Consider the following 20,169-nt stretch of genomic DNA (forward strand, 5'->3'; position numbering starts at 1 on the left):
TGGGCAGACGGTTCTAGAATTTGTCGCGACTGGCCTTACGGTGCTTATATATAATGCCGAACTACCATTACGTCGGATTGTAGGTCAGCCCCACGAGTAATTTCTGCCTGTGAAAGAACCGCACAATAGTGGACGAACAGTATCAACACCTTCGCATGCCAAACAAAACACAGACCAGTCATATACCAGTTAATCGTATCAAAACGCTCTATGCTTGCATCTTTCTGCCGACAATTTAATTTCTGTCGCAGCAAACTATCATCCCGTTTCGGAGGCTAGAAAAAATTGTTACGGACTACTACACCATTGCTCACGCCCACGCACACTCCCACCCCTCCCCCCCCCCCCCTCTTTCCACTACAGCCACTGTGGATGTCACCCAGTTTATGACAATGAACGCAGATTTATACCTACAGCATGATTACGTGATGGTGGTACAAATTTTTGGGAATGATGGAGAAAAATAATTGTATGAATTTGCGATATGGGACCTCTGGTTCGGAAACTACCGAATCGAAAGTTATAAACGAAAATCTTTCTCATACCTCTGACAGTGGCCCTCTTCTGCTTCTCGATCTTTGCTTAGAGAGCTGGTACTATGGACCATAACAAGACAAAACGACCACTGATACTGGGCTCTAAAGTGCCTACCTTAAGAACTACGAGCTCTTGTTCATCATCACTACTGTGAAACACATCTCTTCCATTGAACAAGTGCTCGTAGTTATTAAGGAACGTAGTTTATAGCCCATGTTTACGACACATTTTTCTTGTTTGGTCCATACTACCTCCTCCCAAAATACGGAAAGCAAAGAAGTTCATTAGAAGAGGTCGAGTCATCAGAGGTATCATAACGATTTTCGCTTATAATTTTCGGTTCCCTTACGTCAAATTGGTCCACTTAGCCTTCTCCATCATCCTTGGAAGTCTGTGACATCATCACGGAATCACGATGTCAGCTTCTCACTGGTTATTCTGTCGTTGGTCTGAAGATAAATGGTACAAATGGCTCTGAGCACTATGGGACTTAACATCTGTGGTCATCAGTCCCCTAGAACTTAGAACTGCTTAAACCTAACTAACCTAAGGACATCACACACATCCATGCCCGAGGCAGGATTCGAACCTGCGACCTAGCAGTAGCGCGGTTCCGGACTGAGCGCCTAGAAGATAAATACTTCAGGTAAATACGAATATTCCGTACGGCGCACGTCCGATGTTTCCATCGTTCCTACTCCACCCCCCCCCCCCCCCCCCCCAAAAAAAAGTCAAAAGCGCCTGTAACTAGTAAATAATAATTACTTAAGTTTGGCAAATTTCATCAGTCATCTGACGATTATGAATGGCTACCTTTTTACTTACGCAAAGCTGCAGCAATACGAACTCACTCGTTTGTAGGATTCCTTGAAGAAAATTAATTAAGAAAATGCTGTAAATATTATTATGAAATTTTGTTGAAGAATCTACATATTGTTACATCAATCTACAATAAGAAAATCAATATTCATGTGTTTATGCCCTTTTGCTATAGAACGAATTTGAATGAGACCACCTTTGTATGTAACCCCACGTTTTTTATTGTATTTATTTGTAAAGATCATTTGTTTGCATAAATCTTATTTTATGATATGGCTTAAAAACTGCAAGTCAGTTTCACAATACAGTACGATTTTCAAGTAAGGTAATACAGCGATTCTCCTCAGTCATGTTCCGCCTCCCAAATCCAAGTCGTTTAATTTAAACAAATTTTAAATCTGACTTCTTGTATTCTGGCTTTTGCAACAGTAGTTAGTTTAGTAGTGTTGAGAACAGAACAACGCTAACATCCAAGGCGACTCGAATAAGAGGTACGATATTTATTCCACACATTTTATGGATTTTCGCACAGGGACACTTGTGCTTATTCAGATTTACAGGGTCGCAGTAAGATCTGAATGTACTTACCTCTAATTTGACGTTATCGAGAATAGGTTTTAATTGGTTTAGGTTTACTGGTATTGCTTTCTTGCTAGTAGACGGATTGTTTAAAAAAGGGTCAGGTAAATAAATATACAGGGACACACAATGAGGTACGCAGTCAGCAAACCACTTGATATAACTGTTCTTTGTTAGTCATAAACACCACACCTACTGAAGACATAAACGTTACAACTCCACAACTCAAAAAACAGTGCACATAAGCGACAGAATAGCGCCTACAAGTAATACATAATAATTAAGTTTAGCAGATTCCGTCAGTCATCTGACGATTATGAATGGGTACCTTTTTTACCTAAACAGCACTGCAGTACGAACTCACGCGTTTCGTAGGATTCCGCAACTTAAATTGGTTGCGGTCCTGTTCAATCAAAACAGAGAAAAACTATCTGACTTTAAACATACGTTTCCAGCTGGATTTAAAATATCTATGGCTAGATGTGGAGTAGCAAACAACTACTGTATCGAAAACGTGAACATTCATGACTGTAGTAGAGTCAACAGCAGAAAACAAGGAAGTTTACCACAAAGTAAATGACGGGGAATTGTGATTGACTCTTAAAACAACCTTCTTACAGTCAAAAACTTGAATTTTCCGATTGCTTGTCACTTATTACGTACGAACTGCTCAAAATATTTCATCACAGTTGCCAGTAAATATCTAGTGGACCTAGTAGGATAATTCAGCTCCAGTTCTGAAAATCCGTCGACTATTATTAACAAACGTTTCCTGGATGATAGCTTGTATAAACAGTAGTGTTTTTGAGACAAAAAATGTGATTGGGGGAACATATATCTTGTAGGCTGTGTAATAACACTTTAACGGCATATTTTTCTTCCTCATTATTTTGTGATGGCAATAACCCATATCAAATACATGTTAATTAGAATGTAGCGCCTCTTTAATCAAATAACTAATGGTCAGTATATCACAGAAGAGTGGAAACAGGAGTACAGCGAGCTTATGGCTTATTACTTAATTAACTGTAACATATAGTACCTGCGTAGTTTACTGTCATTTTTGTTGCATAACATGCGGTAATATTTGTTAAGCAATTATTTGTAGAATCACTGTAATTACGCAAGAGTGAACTCTGCGTCTGCTTGGTGCTAATGGGACAGGTGCTTCTTACATTAGACTGAGCAGATTGACGGGTGTTGCCGTCCAGATGTTGGAAGGTTTTGGTTCCATTTTATGCTTGCCCTTGAGGGAAACGGGAGGCGGTTTAGCAGGCCAGGTTTCCCTAATCGCACGTCGGTGCATATAGTATGCTGTGAAGCAGGTGGAGCTTAATCATAATTGTTGCTCGTAAATAGCAACGCGCCGCCACACTATCTTTACTTAGGTAGTCAGCGCCAGATTAAGTGCGCGACCGCTAACGTAATTCAAAGCAAGTGGAGAGCGTAACACGCCATACTACTAACAAGGGAACCTCCCCATCGCACCCCTCTCAGATTTAGTTATAAGTTGGCACAGTGGATAGGCCTTGAAAAACTGAAAACAGGAAGAAGTTGTGTGGAACTATGAAAAAAATAAGCAAAATATACAAACTAAGTAGTCCATGTGCAAGATAGGCAACATCATGGATCGTTTGAGCTCAGGAGCGCCGTGGTTCAGTGGTTACCGTGAGCGGCTGCGGAACGAGAGGTCCTCGGTTCAAGTCTTCCCTCAAGTGAAAAGTTTAATATTTGGTGTATTTGGACCATAAGTTCAACAACAGGTCAATAGGGTACTTGCGCAAACGCCGAATGTCATTGTGAATTGCAGTGCGTCAGGAAAAATGGAAAAAAGACTAGTGAAAGACTTTAATGGACGTGTGATTGCTCCTTACGCGGACAAAGATTTTGTCTCACTCCTTGACAGCTATACAGGACAGAAGGATCAGGCATTGTACAATTTTAGTATGGGAGTAGATGTGATTACCATACCTCCAGGTTGTACACCTCTTGTGCAACCTTTAGATGTGTTTGGTTTTCGGCAAGTGAAATACTTTGTAACAAGATTCTATGATTTTGCGAAGCTGCACAGGTACACAGAGCAGTATTGTTTACGTGATAGTGTGTCAATTATCAAAGTTCAGGCACTCACACATAATCAACTTCGCTCTCCAAAATTCCAGGACATGTTCAGACTTAGTTGGACATATGCAGGATTTGACGGTCTACAAACGGAAAAATTTGAAAACATTAAAAACGTGTGTTTTGACAGAGAACAGGGAAAACTGTGCGACTGTGAAACTGTTGCATTCATTTGTTGCAGTTTATGCGACAAACTCTTATGTTTTCATCACTTTTTTGGGAGTGATTATGACATCCACAAGAAAACCTAAATCGGACAAGGTAGAAGAATTTTTTACCCATTCGCCAAGTGCACAAGTTAGGTGGGTCGACAACATATTCCTGTCATGTGACGCACATGCCGTCACCAGTGTCGTATAGAATACATCAGACGTGTTTTCCTGTGGAGGAATCGGTTGACCTATGACCTTGCGATCAAATGTTTTCGGTTCCCATTGGAAAGGCACGTCCTTTCGTCTACTAATCGCACGGTTTTGCGGTGCGGTCGCAAAACACAGACGCTAAACTTATTACAGTGAACAGAGACGGCAATGAACGAACGGACAGATAATAACTTTGCGAAAATAAAGAAAGTATTTTACTTGAGTTGACAGAAGCGTCCGATCCCACGCGTCGGCTTTGACCCGTGACGTAAGGGTGTTGTGTGTGACGTCATGACGGCGCGGAGTTTGGCTTGTGAGTGTGTGGCGTGTTTGTAGATGTTGTCGTGTTGTGGTTTGTTGGGCTCTCTGGTGGTATGTTCAGGGTTTTCGTTTGTGTGGTGTAATGGGCTCTGAGTGTCGGGTCTGTTTTGTAATGGAATTCGTTTACGTGAGTTAACGATTTTGTGTGAAAGTTAATTTAGTGTTGTTCGCTGTACAAGGGAAGTGTTCGATCCCAATGTGTGGCTGTGTATGTTGATATTGGTATCGGGAGATGTTTTTGAGCTATATAGTCCAAGGGAAGTGTTTGACCCTAATTTATGGAATCGGGAGCTGCTGTTGAGCTATATAGGTCAAGCGAAGTGTCCGATTCCAGACGATATTGTGTTTAGTGGTATTTGGGGAGTTTTGTGATGCCGGTTTTTTCGTCGTTTTCTGTGGTTTTGTATGCGGGTTGGTGTCTAAATTTGTTTATATTTAGTTTGCCCTCACCCAAAAACACCCCATTTCCCGCGCTTGTCGCGTTAGTGTCATTAGGCTTTTTGTGGAAAGTGTGTATGTTTGTTTCTCGATGTATTTTCGTCCTCATAATGTGTACGTACCAACTTTATATTCGCCATATTGGAATCCTGGTTTATGGTCGTTTCAGCCACATTTGTGACGTCATGGGTCAAAGCAGACGGGCGGGATCGGACGCTTCCGTATACTTTTCACGCGAGCGAATACTTGAACCAAGGACCTCTCGTTCCGCAGCTGCTTACGCTGACCACGGGACTACGGCGCTCCTGAGCTTACGCTGTCCTTGATGTTGCCTGTCTTCCGCATGGAGTACTCAGTTTGTATATTTTGCTTATTTGTTTCATAGTTCCACACAACTTCTTCATGTTTTCTCGATTGATCTGTGTTCAGTTTTTCAAGGCCTATCCACTGTGCTAACTTATAACTAATTCTGAGGGGGGGTGCGATGGGGAGGTTCCCTTGTAAGCTAGTAAAAGGGAGGGGGGGAGGGGGGGGGGGGGGAGGAATCGAGTGGTCCTACTCAACAGACAGCCCGACCAGAAAAGTTGGTCGGTTGGTTGGACATATCGCCTAACTCGTGCAGTTTGTCTGTCAGTCAGTCGGTCGGTCGGTTGGTTGGTGTGTAGGGCCCTTAACCTTTTACCCGTCTGTTCACTACAGCTAAAGTAAATAGTGTGTTTTGGTTTATTGAAGTTGAAAGTAATGTATGCAGTCGCCGTCACATTTCCAACATTACGAGTAAGATCGAATCTGACTTTTGACAAAATTACGAGTTGTAGGGCTGTTTTGCCAGAGCGGCGACACTTGGCCGAGTGCTTTCAGAGGCTGTGCTAGGCAGGTTACTCACCAGTACTTCTTGATGAGCCTCATGGCGGCCGTCTGCTACTGCCGCTGCTCCCCTTGTAGTGCGTCTCCCGTCCCCTGCTGGCTGGGCTCGCCGCTGTCACGCACCCACGCAGCTGCGTCGCGCACCTGTCCCTGTCACACGCATCACGCACACGGCGCCGCCACAGACACACGCACTTTGCGACACACGCAGTCGGCCGCCGACGCCGGCATCCACCTAGTCCGTGTCCGCCTCGACACGCACACACGCGCGCGCAGGCAGCACAGCCGAAGCGCTCCCCAGCTCTAGCTGCCGGGCGGAGGGGCAGTGTCTGCGTGCGCTGGCGACTCTAACTAGTTTGTTGTGGCAAACAGGTCGCGAGTACTGCGCGCTCGAAGCGCCCGCCGCGATTTGAGCCGTCGATGATTCGCTAGCTATCTCTCTCAGCCGAGAGACGAATCACAACCAACAATGAAGCCTGCCAGGATAAAACACCAGAATTAGTCCCATAAGGACACTACTAAAATAAAATCACATAAATTAAGGATTTCTAGAATGCTGGGTTGATAACGAGATAGCAACTTTTGTTAACCAGTTCGATGTAGTTCCGAGATTCACTTCATTGATTTAATTGTTGACTACTTTCCTCCACCACGCCTCCCCTTGTTTTTCCATTGCTTGTCTATTTGGCTTTAGCCTTTCATATATTCTACGTACCTGAAATCCCTACTTTAGAGGGGGATTAAGTAGATACCTCATGTTGTCATATGCAATTGAGGGCCCTACGGTTTTATAGATTGGAAGAGACAACTTAGCATTTTAATTTCTGTTTTAGCTATGAAGTTTCATTAAAATGGCCTTTATAGATATATATTCTGTTAGGTTTGCTTCTGGTTCAGTGTTTCATGCTTATGAAGTAACTCGAAAGCTGGTGATGTGTTTTCAGGGTTACACTACAATGTTTATTATTCTGATGATGTGTTATGATTCACAACGGACGTTGTTTCATGTCGCTATAGCATACGATTTTTGTTCGTATACGCCGAATGTGGCGCTGCTGTTTACTGTTCATTGCATTTAAGTGTCCTACCGATTCGAAAATTTTGAAGAGCTTTTAAACGACCTGCTGTTTCTGGAAAATTTAAAAAAAAATTGAAATGTGGTAGCTGACTTGTACTTTTATTGTACCAATTTTTTTGTCCTTCATTGGAAATTGTAAAAAGAGAAATTCCGTGCAACCTGATAGGGCGCCTTGTACCTGAGGTCGGTAAGGTGGAAGTGGTCTATCTGTTGTACGTTCGTCCTGGCAATGTTCATAGAAAAACTTGACTTTGATGTACGTTTATGTACAGTATTAACATGGTTTGCATGCTGTTACGGAAAATACTGTTTTGCCTGACTGATTCATATATCCTCGTACGATACGCGCTGTATCCTGTAATATGCACTGTGATTTCGAGCAGTTTATTGGATAAATTGTAATTTTAACTTTGCATCCCACAGGATGATTTAAAACTGGGTTCAGGTAACCCGAAACGAGTCATCAATTAAATAAAAAAAAATTGAATCTTACAACTTTGGCTGGTTCTACATCAAACATAGATTACGATTACCGAGAGTCTTAATGATCAAAGATAGTAAATGTAAGCGCTCTAGCCTGGAAGTTTATTCAATAACACGCGAAGCGTTTTAGGAATGAAATATCTACCACTGGGTACACAAACCTTACTCAGTCAGAACATATTAAACATCCAATTTTCGTGAAGCTGATTATTAAATTTTGGAATACGTCCTGAAGATGAACGTTAGTGCTACACCAGGAACCGAACCCAGACCTCCTTCACCATCCAGCCTATCTGCCACAAAATGGCATTTGTAACCAACGTGATTTTTTGTGTTCGCAGGACTAGGTGGCTCTCTCCACTGCCTTGCTACGATGTAATTATAATAACTGAATTTAGTTCACTGACATAAAACGCACAGAGGTCGTGAGTGCGAAACCAATACAGATCTAATAGGATGAAACAATATCGGCAAAGCGGCCTCAGAAATGATGACTTTGCGATGTAGTGAATATGTCGTGAACAATGAAATATGTGCCGTAATAAGAGTTGATACAGTATTTCAGTTGGCGTAGGTACTCCCCTTACGGCGTGTAACAAACCCCTCGCCTCACCTTCTCACGAGTGGTGCTGTATATCCTATTGTCACATATTTTGTTGGAGGACGTCAGATAGTAGTCTGTAAGCACATCTTGTACACTGCTGTTATACCTTGCTTCAAAACAAAGAGATTCCTTGTTGCTAATTTTTTTTGTATATTTTTGCCGCGTTTCGGGCTTAGTTGAGCACCGATATACACTCCTGGAAATGGAAAAAAGAACACATTGACACCGGTGTGTCAGACCCACCATACTTGCTCCGGACACTGCGAGAGGGCTGTACAAGCAATGATCACACGCACGGCACAGCGGACACACCAGGAACCGCGGTGTTGGCCGTCGAATGGCGCTAGCTGCGCAGCATTTGTGCACCGCCGCCGTCAGTGTCAGCCAGTTTGCCGTGGCATACGGAGCTCCATCGCAGTGTTTAACACTGGTAGCATGCCGCGACAGCGTGGACGTGAACCGTATGTGCAGTTGACGGACTTTGAGCGAGGGCGTATAGTGGGCATGCGGGAGGCCGGGTGGACGTACCGCCAAATTGCTCAACACGTGGGGCGTGAGGTCTCCACAGTACATCGATGTTGTCGCCAGTGGTCGGCGGACGGTGCACGTGCCCATCGACCTGGGACCGGACCGCAACGACGCACGGATGCACGCCAAGACCGTAGGATCCTACGCAGTGCCGTAGGGGACCGCACCGCCACTTCCCAGCAAATTAGGGACACTGTTGCTCCTGGGGTATCGGCGAGGACCATTCGCAACCGTCTCCATGAAGCTGGGCTACGGTCCCGCACACCGTTAGGCCGTCTTCCGGTCACGCCCCAACATCGTGCAGCCCGCCTCCAGTGGTGTCGAGACAGGCGTGAATGGAGGGACGAATGGAGACGTGTCGTCTTCAGCGATGAGAGTCGCTTCTGCCTTGGTGCCAATGATGGTCGTATGCGTGTTTGGCGCCGTGCAGGTGACCGCCACAATCAGGACTGCATACGACCGAGGCACACAGGGCCAACACCCGGCATCATGGTGTGGGGAGCGATCTCCTACACTGGCCGTACACCACTGGTGATCGTCGAGGGGACACTGAATAGTGCACGGTACATCCAAACCGTCATCGAACCCATCGTTCTACCATTCCTAGACCGGCAAGGGAACTTGCTGTTCCAACAGGACAATGCACGTCCGCATGTATCCCGTGCCACCCAACGTGCTCTAGAAGGTGTAAGTCAACTACCCTGGCCAGCAAGATCTCCGGATCTGTCCCCCATTGAGCATGTTTGGGACTGGATGAAGCGTCGTTTCACGCGGTCTGCACGAACGCTGGTCCAACTGAGGCGCCAGGTGGAAATGGCATGGCAAGCCGTTCCACAGGACTACATCCAGCATCTCTACGATCGTCTCCATGGGAGAATAGCAGCCTGCATTGCTGCGAAAGGTGGATATACACTGTACTAGTGCCGACATTGTGCATGCTCTGTTGCCTGTGTCTATGTGGCTGTGGTTCTGTCAGTGTGACCATGTGATGTATCTGACCCCAGGAATGTGTCAATAAAGTTTCCCCTTCCTGGGACAATGAATTCACGGTGTTCTTATTTCAATTTCCAGGAGTGTATGTCAGGCTATGGTACGCAAAAAGGTATTTTGTTTGATGTTCTCTGGATGGTCTAAGCCCGAAACGTGTCAAATATGACTTTTTTTTTTATCAACAAGGGATCTGGTGATTTTGATCGACGCAGTACAGCAATGTATAAGAAGTGTTCACAATTTACATTACACTTGCAGGTGTACTGCGTGTATTTAAGTCGCAACTTAACGTGAGTGACAGTGGAAATTTAAGTCTGACCTTGAGGCGTATTTGGATAGCCTAATGGTTTCTTAATACCTGACGAGACAACAGTGCTAAATGTGACACAGATCCCGGCCCAAGTATCACGACACCCTTTGTATGTAGAGGAGTCACAGAACATCGTCTTCGTTTGAATGTAACTTTTTATTAACATCTCAGAAAGAAGCAAAAAAACTCAGTGTGTCCTTAGAGACACCGTCGAGATGGTTTTTTACACGGAAATAAGTTTAAAATATTCCCTCGAGGGCTTTATTCTGTGCTTTGTTTGTTGCAATAACAAGAGCAAATATTTAATAAATTCTGCCGACACTGTCCGATGTGTAGGAGAGGCAAAGTACCAACTTTGAGAGAAGCTTTCTTTAAATCCTCGTTTAAAATCTACAGGTCGTCAGCAGAGATGAAAAAAATAACTACAAATAAAAATAAAAGAGTAATTTGAAGTTGTGAAAAAGGAAAAAATTAAATCTTAAACAAGGAAGAAATTTAATTTTGAAGAAGGAAAAATTTTAAGTTCAAACAAAAACAAAAGAATGCAAATCGGTTTAAGGAAACGGAGAAGGTCTTGAATTCTAAATCACAGAAAATATGCTCATAGGTAAAACTGCATAAAAAAAGACAAGAAAGAACGGTTATAAGTCAAAATGCAAGCTCTAAATCTCCGAAGAAGGGAAAGCAGGATCACAAAGCGTGAATCAATACTGGGCTGACAGTAAGCACAGAGCATAAAAAACTGATTTATCGTGTCCGAAAATCGGGTGAAACAGAAGAAGAAAACGAAAGAAAATTTTCTTTTATAACAATTTGTACAGAAATCAGATGGCAGTTATAAGAGTCGAGGGGCATGAAAGGGAAGCAGTGGTTGGGAAAGGAGTGAGACGGGGTTGTAGCCTCTCCCCGATGTTATTCAATCTGTATATTGAGCAAGCAGTAAAGGAAACAAAAGAAAAATTCGGAGTAGGTATTAAAATTCATGGAGAAGAAGTAAAAACTTTGAGGTTCGCCGATGATAATGTAATTCTGTCAGAGACAGCAAAGGACTTGGAAGAGCAGTTGAATGGAATGGACAGTGTCTTGAAAGGAGGATATAAGATGAACATCAACAAAGGCAAAACGAGGATAATGGAATGTAGTCAAATTAAATCGGGTGATGCTGAGGGAATTAGATTAGGAAATGAGACACTTAAAGTAGTAGATGAGTTTTGCTATTTAGGGAGTAAAATAACTGATGATGGTCGAAGTAGACAGGATATAAAATGTAGACTGGCAATGGCAAGGAAATCGTTTCTGAAGAAGAGAAATTTGTTAACATCGAATATAGATTTTAGTGTCAGGAAGTCGTTTCTGAAAGTATTTGTATGGAGTGTAGCCATGTATGGAAGTGAAACATGGACGATAACTAGTTTGGACAAGAAGAGAATAGAAGCTTTCGAAATGTGGTGCTACAGAAGAATGCTGAAGATAAGGTGGGTAGATCACGTAACTAATGAGGAAGTATTGAATAGGATTGGGGAGAAGAGAAGTTTGTGGTACAACTTGACTAGAAGAAGGGATCGGCTGGTAGGACATGTTTTGAGGCATCAAGGGCTCACAAATTTAGCATTGGAGGGCAGCATGGAGGGTAAAAATCGTAGAGGGAGACCAAGAGATGAATACACTAAGCAGATTCAGAAGGATGTAGGTTGCAGTAGGTACTGGGAGATGAAGAAGCTTGCACAGGATAGAGTAGCATGGAGAGCTGCATCAAACCAGTCTCAGGACTGAAGACCACAACAACAACAACGTTTGAAGAATTTTCACTACTCGAGAGTAAAGTAGTTTAATTTTTCAAGAGGACAAAAATCAACTCGAAACGAATATTTCAGTTTGAAAAAGGTAAACATTTCCCTTTTAAGTTTCGTTTTCAAGAGTAAAGAAGTTTTGTTTGTAGACGACAAAAAATTATCTCCTGTGGAAAAAATTCAAAGTCACTAAAGGCTACAAAGGACGGTAAACAGCCTGAGCCGCTTATGTAAAAATCAAATAATAATAAAAAAAATGCAGGCGACTTTGATCAGTAAGCTGGAGGCTGCCGGAGTCTGGGGCAGGTTCCCGTTTGTCAGGGCACATTTATTACCTCGTTGGTTCAGCACTTCTGAACCCACTCACTAAAACCGTTCACCGAGCGAGGTGGCGCAGTGGTTAGCACATGTGGACTCGCATTCGGGAGGACGACGGTTCAATCCCGCGTCCGGCCATCCTGATTTAGGGTTTCCGTTATTTCCCTAAATCGCTACAGGGAAATGTCTGGATGGTTCCTTTGAAAGGGCACGGCCGACTTACTTTCCCGTCCTCCCCTAACCTGATGAGACCGATGACCTCGCTGTTTGGTCTCTTCCCCCCAAACAACCCAACCCAACCCAAAATCGTTCGATGCCGCGCTGTACTTCGTCCAAGTCGTCCTCATCGATCTCATCCTTTGCACAGCAGTGACCGTTATTCGGCGCACAATTTCTGTGACTGCAGATGTCACTTGCATTGTCATTTACTCTAGGAGCTCTGGCGTATTAAATGTACGCAACGAATCAAAAATGTGGGCCGTGTCGGGACTGGAACCCACGACCAGGACTTCTGATGACTTCCAGCTGTGAATCCAGCGGCCAAAGCACGCCTGAGGGATCGACAGCCGCCTCGTCTTCCAAACGCTGCAGCCGCCAGGGAACGGACATGCAGAGGGCGGCTTTTATCTCACCTACTGCCTCGCCATCGTTGTCGCGAACGAAAGAGGGAAGGCAGCCCGAGATGGAGCTCTGACTGCGTCCGCGAAGCGTTCCCTGGGGCCACAACCGCCCACGACAGACAATGGTGTGGGTTCGAAACCCGGTCCAGCTATATAGTTTTAACATATTGTTACTGCTGCGCATCAAGGCCGTAATTTTTTCAAACGAAGGCGATGTCTTTCCACCAAGGCTGTTAATTTAAACTGTTTTAGGCTCTCTTCCTTGTCAAGTCACACACACACACACACACACACACAATTTGGGCTTGTGCGGCCATTTTTGAGTATAAACAAAGTAGATCCTAATAAAACTGAAAAGGACACAAAGGAGTTACAAACATTGGCTGCTAGCGGACATTGACTGAAATTAATGGGCAAAGCTGAAAATTTGTGCCGTAACGGGATTCGAACCCGAGTCTCCAGCTTACTAGGCAGATGCTCTGACCACTGAGCCATCAGGACACAGAGATGAAACTTCCTGGCAGATTAAAACTGTGTGCACGACTGGGACTCTAACTCGGGACCTTTGCCTTTCGCGGGCAAGTGCTATACCATCTGAGCTACCCAAGCACGACTCACGCCCCGGCCTCACAGCTTCAGTTCTGCCAGTATCTCGTCTCCTACCTTCCAAGCTTCACGGAAGCTCTCCTGCACAACTTTCAGAACTAGCACTCCTGGGGGATGTTTCCAGTCCCCGAGTGTCTGACACAGACGTCGAACGCAACCGCCACAGTTTCACGAGGGGTCCGCAGAAATCCGTTCGCCGTGCAGCTCGACAGCTCAGCACGCCCCCGAAGTCCGTCTGACGCGTGTTGCGTCGACGTTTACACAGAAACAAAACAAAATTCCGCTACTGCAAGCTCTTCGTAAAGGTGTCAAACAACGACGTGTATTTCTGTATTTCGTTCTTGGCAAGATGGAGAGTGACAGTTTCTTCCACACGTAGTGTTTAGTGAGGAGATAACACTCCATTTAAATGGAAAGGTGAACCGTCATAATGTGAGAACGTGGGGTACGGAACATACACATGAAGCTGTACAATATCAGAGATTCAAAATGGTTCAAATGGTTCTGAGCACTGTGGGACTTAACATCTGAGGTCATTAGTCCCCTAGAACTTACAACTACTTAAACCTAACTAACCTAAGGACATCACACACGTCCATGCTCGAGGGAGGATTCGAACCTGCGACTGCAGCGGTCGCGCGGTTTAAATCAAAGGATTACTGAACGATGGATCTGTCGCACTGGACCAAATGATTCAGCCTTACTGTATCTGATTATTTCTTGTGGGGGTTCATAAAAGAGCCTATTTATGTGCCTCCGTTACCAACAACAATGAATGACCTGAGATGTCGCATAACAGCAACAGTGGAGGCTGTAATTCAAGACATGCTCGCTGCATATATCGTGAATCTCAAAACGGGCATATTGAACACCTATGAGAAGGCATTAACAATAACTTTTTGAGTTTCCCGTTCACCAAAAAACAAAACTCCTTGTATATGTTTGTTAGTTTCAGAAATGTAGACGTACCAAATAGGACGATACTTTTTGATACACCCTGTACTTTCTTGCCCTCGTTGTGAAATAACTGGGCAGTGTTACGCTTTAATTTTACTGAGTTGTTAGCTTCCGGGCAGCGGTGTGGAGCGACCTATTGTGTTGGATGTGCAGTGCTGCTGGTTTTGAAAAATGTTTTTCTTCCTTCTGTAGTCGTAAAATAGCAGCTTTATTTGTCTGCTGTTAATTTAAAGCATATTCTGGCTCATTTAATTCAGAACTGTGCCTGCTTGTAAACTGTTTGAGAACAGAGTGGTTAACAGTTAGTTCAGATTTTTAAAATTTTAGATCCGAGTCGTTAATTTTACTCGCCGACTTGGTTTTTAAAGCTTCATTTGTCTTACATATATTTTGTAAGCTCGTGCTAAACTCTGTACGTTCGAGAAATCTGTGTGTTTTTTCAAGTATAAGTGATTTTAATTATTGATCCAGTGGAGGAAAGAGCAAAAGTGGATCGTGAAATCCGTCGTTTTATTACAGCAGATCTTCAGCTATTACGCAGTCATGTGCAGTCCTACAAATTACAAAAAAGGAGCATGGGAAAGAAACAGAATATAGACAACAACGTATCGTCAAGGCAACATAAGTACCACATAGTCAAATACGATATAACAACAGGTGACATTACTCCAGTGTCACGAAACAAACAATATTGGTTTTTTTTCAGAGCATACACGAGTCCAATACGAACGGAAGCCGTTTCTTACATGATTGAACAGGAAGGAAATGTAACTTGGAGACCTGTGGTGCAATCGGTTGTGACATTAGCGAACAAGTAAATAACAGAGAAGCTATATAATTTTCAATTAAAAAAATAAAACCAAAAGTAATGGTTGACCAAAGAAAACAAATTACATGTGTGAAGCCATAAATACAACCTAATCGGTAACAGAAAGTATTGCTACATTACAAATCAATAGAAGAAGATCCTTCTAAAATTCCATGTAACAACGAAATGTACAATATTAAAATAATGTACCAAAATAATTAAAATATAAAGGAATGAAAAAAGTACAATAAACGATGGTGTGGCGTCTCTGGCCATATACTAGAATCACATAGGTCGCAAGAATACAGTAGGGCTATCTCTCGGGTAACAGTACAAACGTGTGTAATAAAACAGCAGTAAAACGACGAAAGGCAGGCAGCTAAAAAGTGGTGTGTAAAACATGAACAAATAAGTCAAATAAAGGAATGTATGAGTTACGGGCAATAAAATATATAGGGCACCGCATGTCTCTGGAGATACATTTTCTTCTTGTTCAACAACCTTAGCAACGGCTTCCATTCATGTTAGAGTCCAACATCAACCAATACTGTTTACTTCGCAACTAAACTAATGTCACCTGTTGTTATACAGTATGTAACTGTGTGGTGCTGATGTTTGCAGTTAAGATACGTTGTTGACTAGTTTCCGTTTACGTATTTCTCATTCTCCTATTTTGTAACTCTTAGCACTGAATATGGCCATTTAATGGCTGAAATTTAGATCTGCTGAAATAAAACGACGTATTTCGGCCACTTACAAACTTATAGGGGTGCTGGAAAAGCGGTGGCTCAGCAAAAGATTTGAAAATGGTTCTCGGCCAGAAACTAGTCAATGAGTGAATAAAAAAAGTAAAATTTGCAACTTTTTCGTTGTACTTTCCTCCATTTTCTATATTCAACGATCGCTGCGCAATACGAATTCCAATCAAATTGAAATTATTTACCAATTTGTTGGTAAAAGTCACATGTAGTCCCGAGCTCGAATGGGTTATCTGTTAAAGGTTTTTTTTAATTTTAACTCAGTGGTTTATTGAAATATTTAACGTGTTGTAATTTATTTTTACTTTGTATGTGTTTCACAAATTCCTGTACATACTAATGCAAAATGTTGTGTAAAGCTGATTTCAGGGGGACCGATGTTGGCATTCAGAGAGGGCCTGTAGCTGGTTGCTTCTTCAACAAGAACCATTTGTTGAATGGAGTGACGTAAAAATTTAATGTCATGACTTTCCGATTTTAATTAATTTTGTAATAGTTCTGTGTTACAACTTTTTAAATTCAACGCTGCCTCTGGATGGTCTGTTTGAACATCTTACACCACCGAGCCTGCGCCTTTTTTTCCGCAGTCTTTTTCTGATTACTCCTGTGTTTGCTCTTTGCTTCAAGGACTTTTCTTGTGCTTGTGATTAACTGAAGTAAGTAAGTAAGTAAGCAATTTGAGCAGCGTAATCAAATCACACAGTAAGCTGATTCTAAATCAGGGGTATACAGTCTTTTAGCTCATCTGGACCACAACAGAAGAGCAATATTTTGCGGCGGCACATAATATGCTCTACACCAGCAATTACCAAAACTTAAAATGTTCAATTTATCATAACTTTACATAAATGGAATTTTATGTTCTTTCACGATTGTGTAATAGCTGCACACTTTCTGGGCCTCACTGACACTTGTTTTGGGCCGCATGCGACCTGCGAGCAGCTGGTTGGACACCCCTGTTCTAAAGCTTAACGCAGCTCAGACTGTATAGACGGAACAACATGCGGATGTTGGACTCTTATTGAACATCAGATCAAAATCATAGAAAGAGTGATGAGCAGAATAAGAGCAACGTGGCTACTTCGTGAATAGTGCCATCGCTACAAAATTTCCCTGACGGGTATTCGAAGACAGAACCTCCCGAAACCCCGTCTCACTGGCTGTGTGCAGTGTGAAGGGAAATCCAGATAGAACGTTATAAACTGAGGCGACAAAAGTCGTTGGATATCTCCTAATACCGTGTCGGACTTCCTTTCGCTCGGCGTGGTGCAGAAACTCGACGTGGTATCGACTCAGCAAGTCGTTCGAGGTCTCCTGCTGAAATAAAAGCCACGCTGCCTCTACAGCCGTCCATAATTGCGAAAGTGATGCCGGTGCAGGATGTTGTGTACGAACTACACTCTCGATTATGTCCCACAAATGTTGGGATGGGATAGATGTCGAGCGATCTGGGTGGCCAAATCATTCGCTCGAATTGTCTGGAACGCTCTCCAAAACAATCGCCAACAATAATTGACATCGCCTACTGTCATTCATGAAAACTGTTTCGTTATTTGGGAAAATGAAGTCCACGAGTGGCTGCAAATGGTCCGAAAGCAGCCGAACATCATCGTCTCCAGCCAATGATCGGTACAGTTGGACCAGAGGACAATCCCATGTGGACACAGCCCACACCATTACGGAGCCACCACCGGCTTCCACAGTGCCTTCTTGACAACTTGCGCCCACAGCTCCGTGGGGTGTGCGCCACACTCGAGCCCTACCGTCAGCTCTTACCAACTGAAACAGGGACTCTTCTGACCAGGCTACGGTTTTCCAGTCGTCTAGGGACACGAGCCCAGGACTGTCTCTGCAGGCCTTGTCCTGCTATTATCAAAGGCACTCGCGTCGTTCGTCTGCTCCCATAGCCCATTAACGCCAAAGTTGACCGCACTGTTCTGAACGATACTTAAAAATGAACATGAACAATCACAACCGATAGAAACTTCCTTTTTTACGAAGTTAGCGGCTTCAGTCTGTTTCAGAACATCTTCAGACCTCACACCGTGATGGTAGACGGTGGCTGTGATCGTAGCAGGCGCTATGACTCCACGAACACTAATTTAACAGAATGAGATTTTCACTCTGCAGCGGAGTGTGTGCTGATATGAAACTTCCTGGCAGATTAAAACTGTGTGCCCGACCGAGACTGCCAGGAAGTTTCATATCAGCGCACACTCCGCTGCAGAGTGAAAATCTCATTCTGGAAACATCCCCCAGGCTGTGGCTAAGCCATGTCTCCGCAATATCCTTTCTTTCAGGAGTGCTAGTTCTGCAAGTTTCGCAGGAGTTTGGAAGGTAGGAGACGAGGTACTGGCAGAAGTAAAGCTGTGAGGACCGGGCGTGAGTCGTGCTTCGGTAGCTCAGTTGGTAGAGCACTTGCCCGCGAAAGGCAAAGGTCCCGAGTTCGAGTCTCGGTCGGGCACACAGTTTTAATCTGCCAGGAAGTTTCACTAATTTCACAGTTCACAGCCACCATCCACCATCATGGTGTGAGGTCTGAAGACGGTCTAAAATAAATAGAAACCATAGGTTTGTTTATAAATAAATAAATCTTCTGGTACCAGTCACGATTTTTCTTTATTTTACTCTTCGCACGATGCGTTTCGAGAAATAATTCCCATTTTCAAGTGCGTTTTTTGTATGTATTATGCCATTTCTTTTGCTGTTGTCAGTCTGTTGTGTGTGAGTCTGCTTCATTTCGTTGACTTTTCAGTTTTCTAATGGTCCATTTGTGTAGAGCCTTGCACACACTAAACATCACACACAATTTTCTTGTACCCTACACGCCGCGCGAGATTACCCGAGCGGTCTCAGGCGCTGCACTCATGGACTGTGCGGCTGGTTCGAGTCCTCCCTCGGGCATGGGCGTGTGTGTGTTTGTCCTTAGGATAATTTAGCTTAAGTAGTGAGTAAGCTTAGGGACTGATGACCTTAACAGTTAAGTCCCATAAGATTTCACACACATTTGAACATTTTGAACATTTGTACCCTTCACACATCGAAAATACCTTATATAAACAAAACAGGTAGGTAAATTTTGTTTACATAAGATATTTTTGATGTGTAAAGTGGTTGGTTCTGAGCACTATGGGACTTAACATCTATGGTCATCAGTCCCCTAGAACTTACAACTACTTAAACCTAACTAACCTAAGGACATCACACAACACCCAGCCATCACGAGGCAGAGAAAATGCCTGACCCCGCCGGGAATCGAACCCGGGAACGCGGGCGTGGGAAGCGAGAACGCCACCGCACGACCACGAGCTGCGGGCGATGTGTAAAGTGTACAACAAGTTGTGTGTGATGTTAAGTGTGTGTAAGACTCTGCACAAATGGACCATTAGAAAACTGAAAAGTCAACGAAATGAAGCGGACTCACACACACTGACAACATCAAAAGAAATGGCTAAATACAGACATAAAACGCACTTGAAAATGGGAATTATTTCCCGAAACGGGTGCTGCGAAGAGTAAAATAAAGAAAAATCGTGACTAGTAGCAGAAGATTTATTTATTTATAAACAAAACTATTGTTTCTACAGTCGCAGGCTTTCAAAACACATTTATAATGGATCAAAGCAGATAAATCGAAACCGGTAACATCACAAAAAAAGAAGTTTCTTGGGGTTGTGACTGTTCATGTTCATTTCTAAGTAATACAAAAAAACGCTGTTCTCCAAGAGAAATGTTCTAAAAAATTACTTAACGGGTACATTCGTCGTACGTCCTATACTGATTTATGGAGTTGCTTGTCTGTTAGCACTGACGACTCTACTCATACGACGCTGCTCTCGCTGGTTAAGTGAATTCTCTAACGTTTTCCGAAATGGAATGTCCAGTGCGTCTAGCTCCAACTACCATTCTGGGTTTAAAGTCTATTCATTCCCGTCGCATGGCCACGATCACGTGTGACAGCTTTTCAAATGAATCACCTGAGTACAAATTACACTGGCCTGTGTACGCGATACCACCGCCGTCTGTATAAGTGCGTATCGCGCAGCGCACTGACAGGGGAACCTTCCCATCGCACCCCCCTCAGATTTAGTTATAATCTGGCACAGTGGATAGGCCTTGAAAAACTGAACAGAGATCAGAAGTTGTGTGGAACTATGAAAAAATAAGCAAAATATACAAACTGAGTAGTCCATGGGCTAAATAGGCAACATCAAGGATGATGTTTGCACAGAACCGCCGTGGTCCCGTGGTTAGGGTGAGCAGCTGCTGAGCGAG

At 43.5% G+C, this 20,169-nt stretch overlaps 1 protein-coding gene and 1 non-coding gene across 2 annotated transcripts in view; one reads left to right on the forward strand and one right to left on the reverse strand.

Annotated features, from left to right (window-relative positions):
- LOC124717377 (protein PALS1-like) overlaps window positions 1-20,169 on the reverse strand; it is a 550,527-nt gene that overhangs the window by 485,751 nt on the left and 44,607 nt on the right. Inside the window, exon 2 of the mRNA XM_047244219.1 lies at window positions 6,064-6,520. Coding sequence (XP_047100175.1) covers window positions 6,064-6,086 — 23 coding nt within the window. The 5' untranslated portion in view covers window positions 6,087-6,520. The remainder of the gene's footprint in view (window positions 1-6,063; window positions 6,521-20,169) is intronic.
- On the forward strand, window positions 18,285-18,359 carry Trnas-cga. Its single transcript has one exon. It is a non-coding gene; the product is annotated as a tRNA-Ser (tRNA).

This window comes from Schistocerca piceifrons, chromosome 9 (assembly GCF_021461385.2).
Source record: "Schistocerca piceifrons isolate TAMUIC-IGC-003096 chromosome 9, iqSchPice1.1, whole genome shotgun sequence".
Taxonomy (NCBI): Eukaryota; Metazoa; Arthropoda; class Insecta; order Orthoptera; family Acrididae; genus Schistocerca; species Schistocerca piceifrons.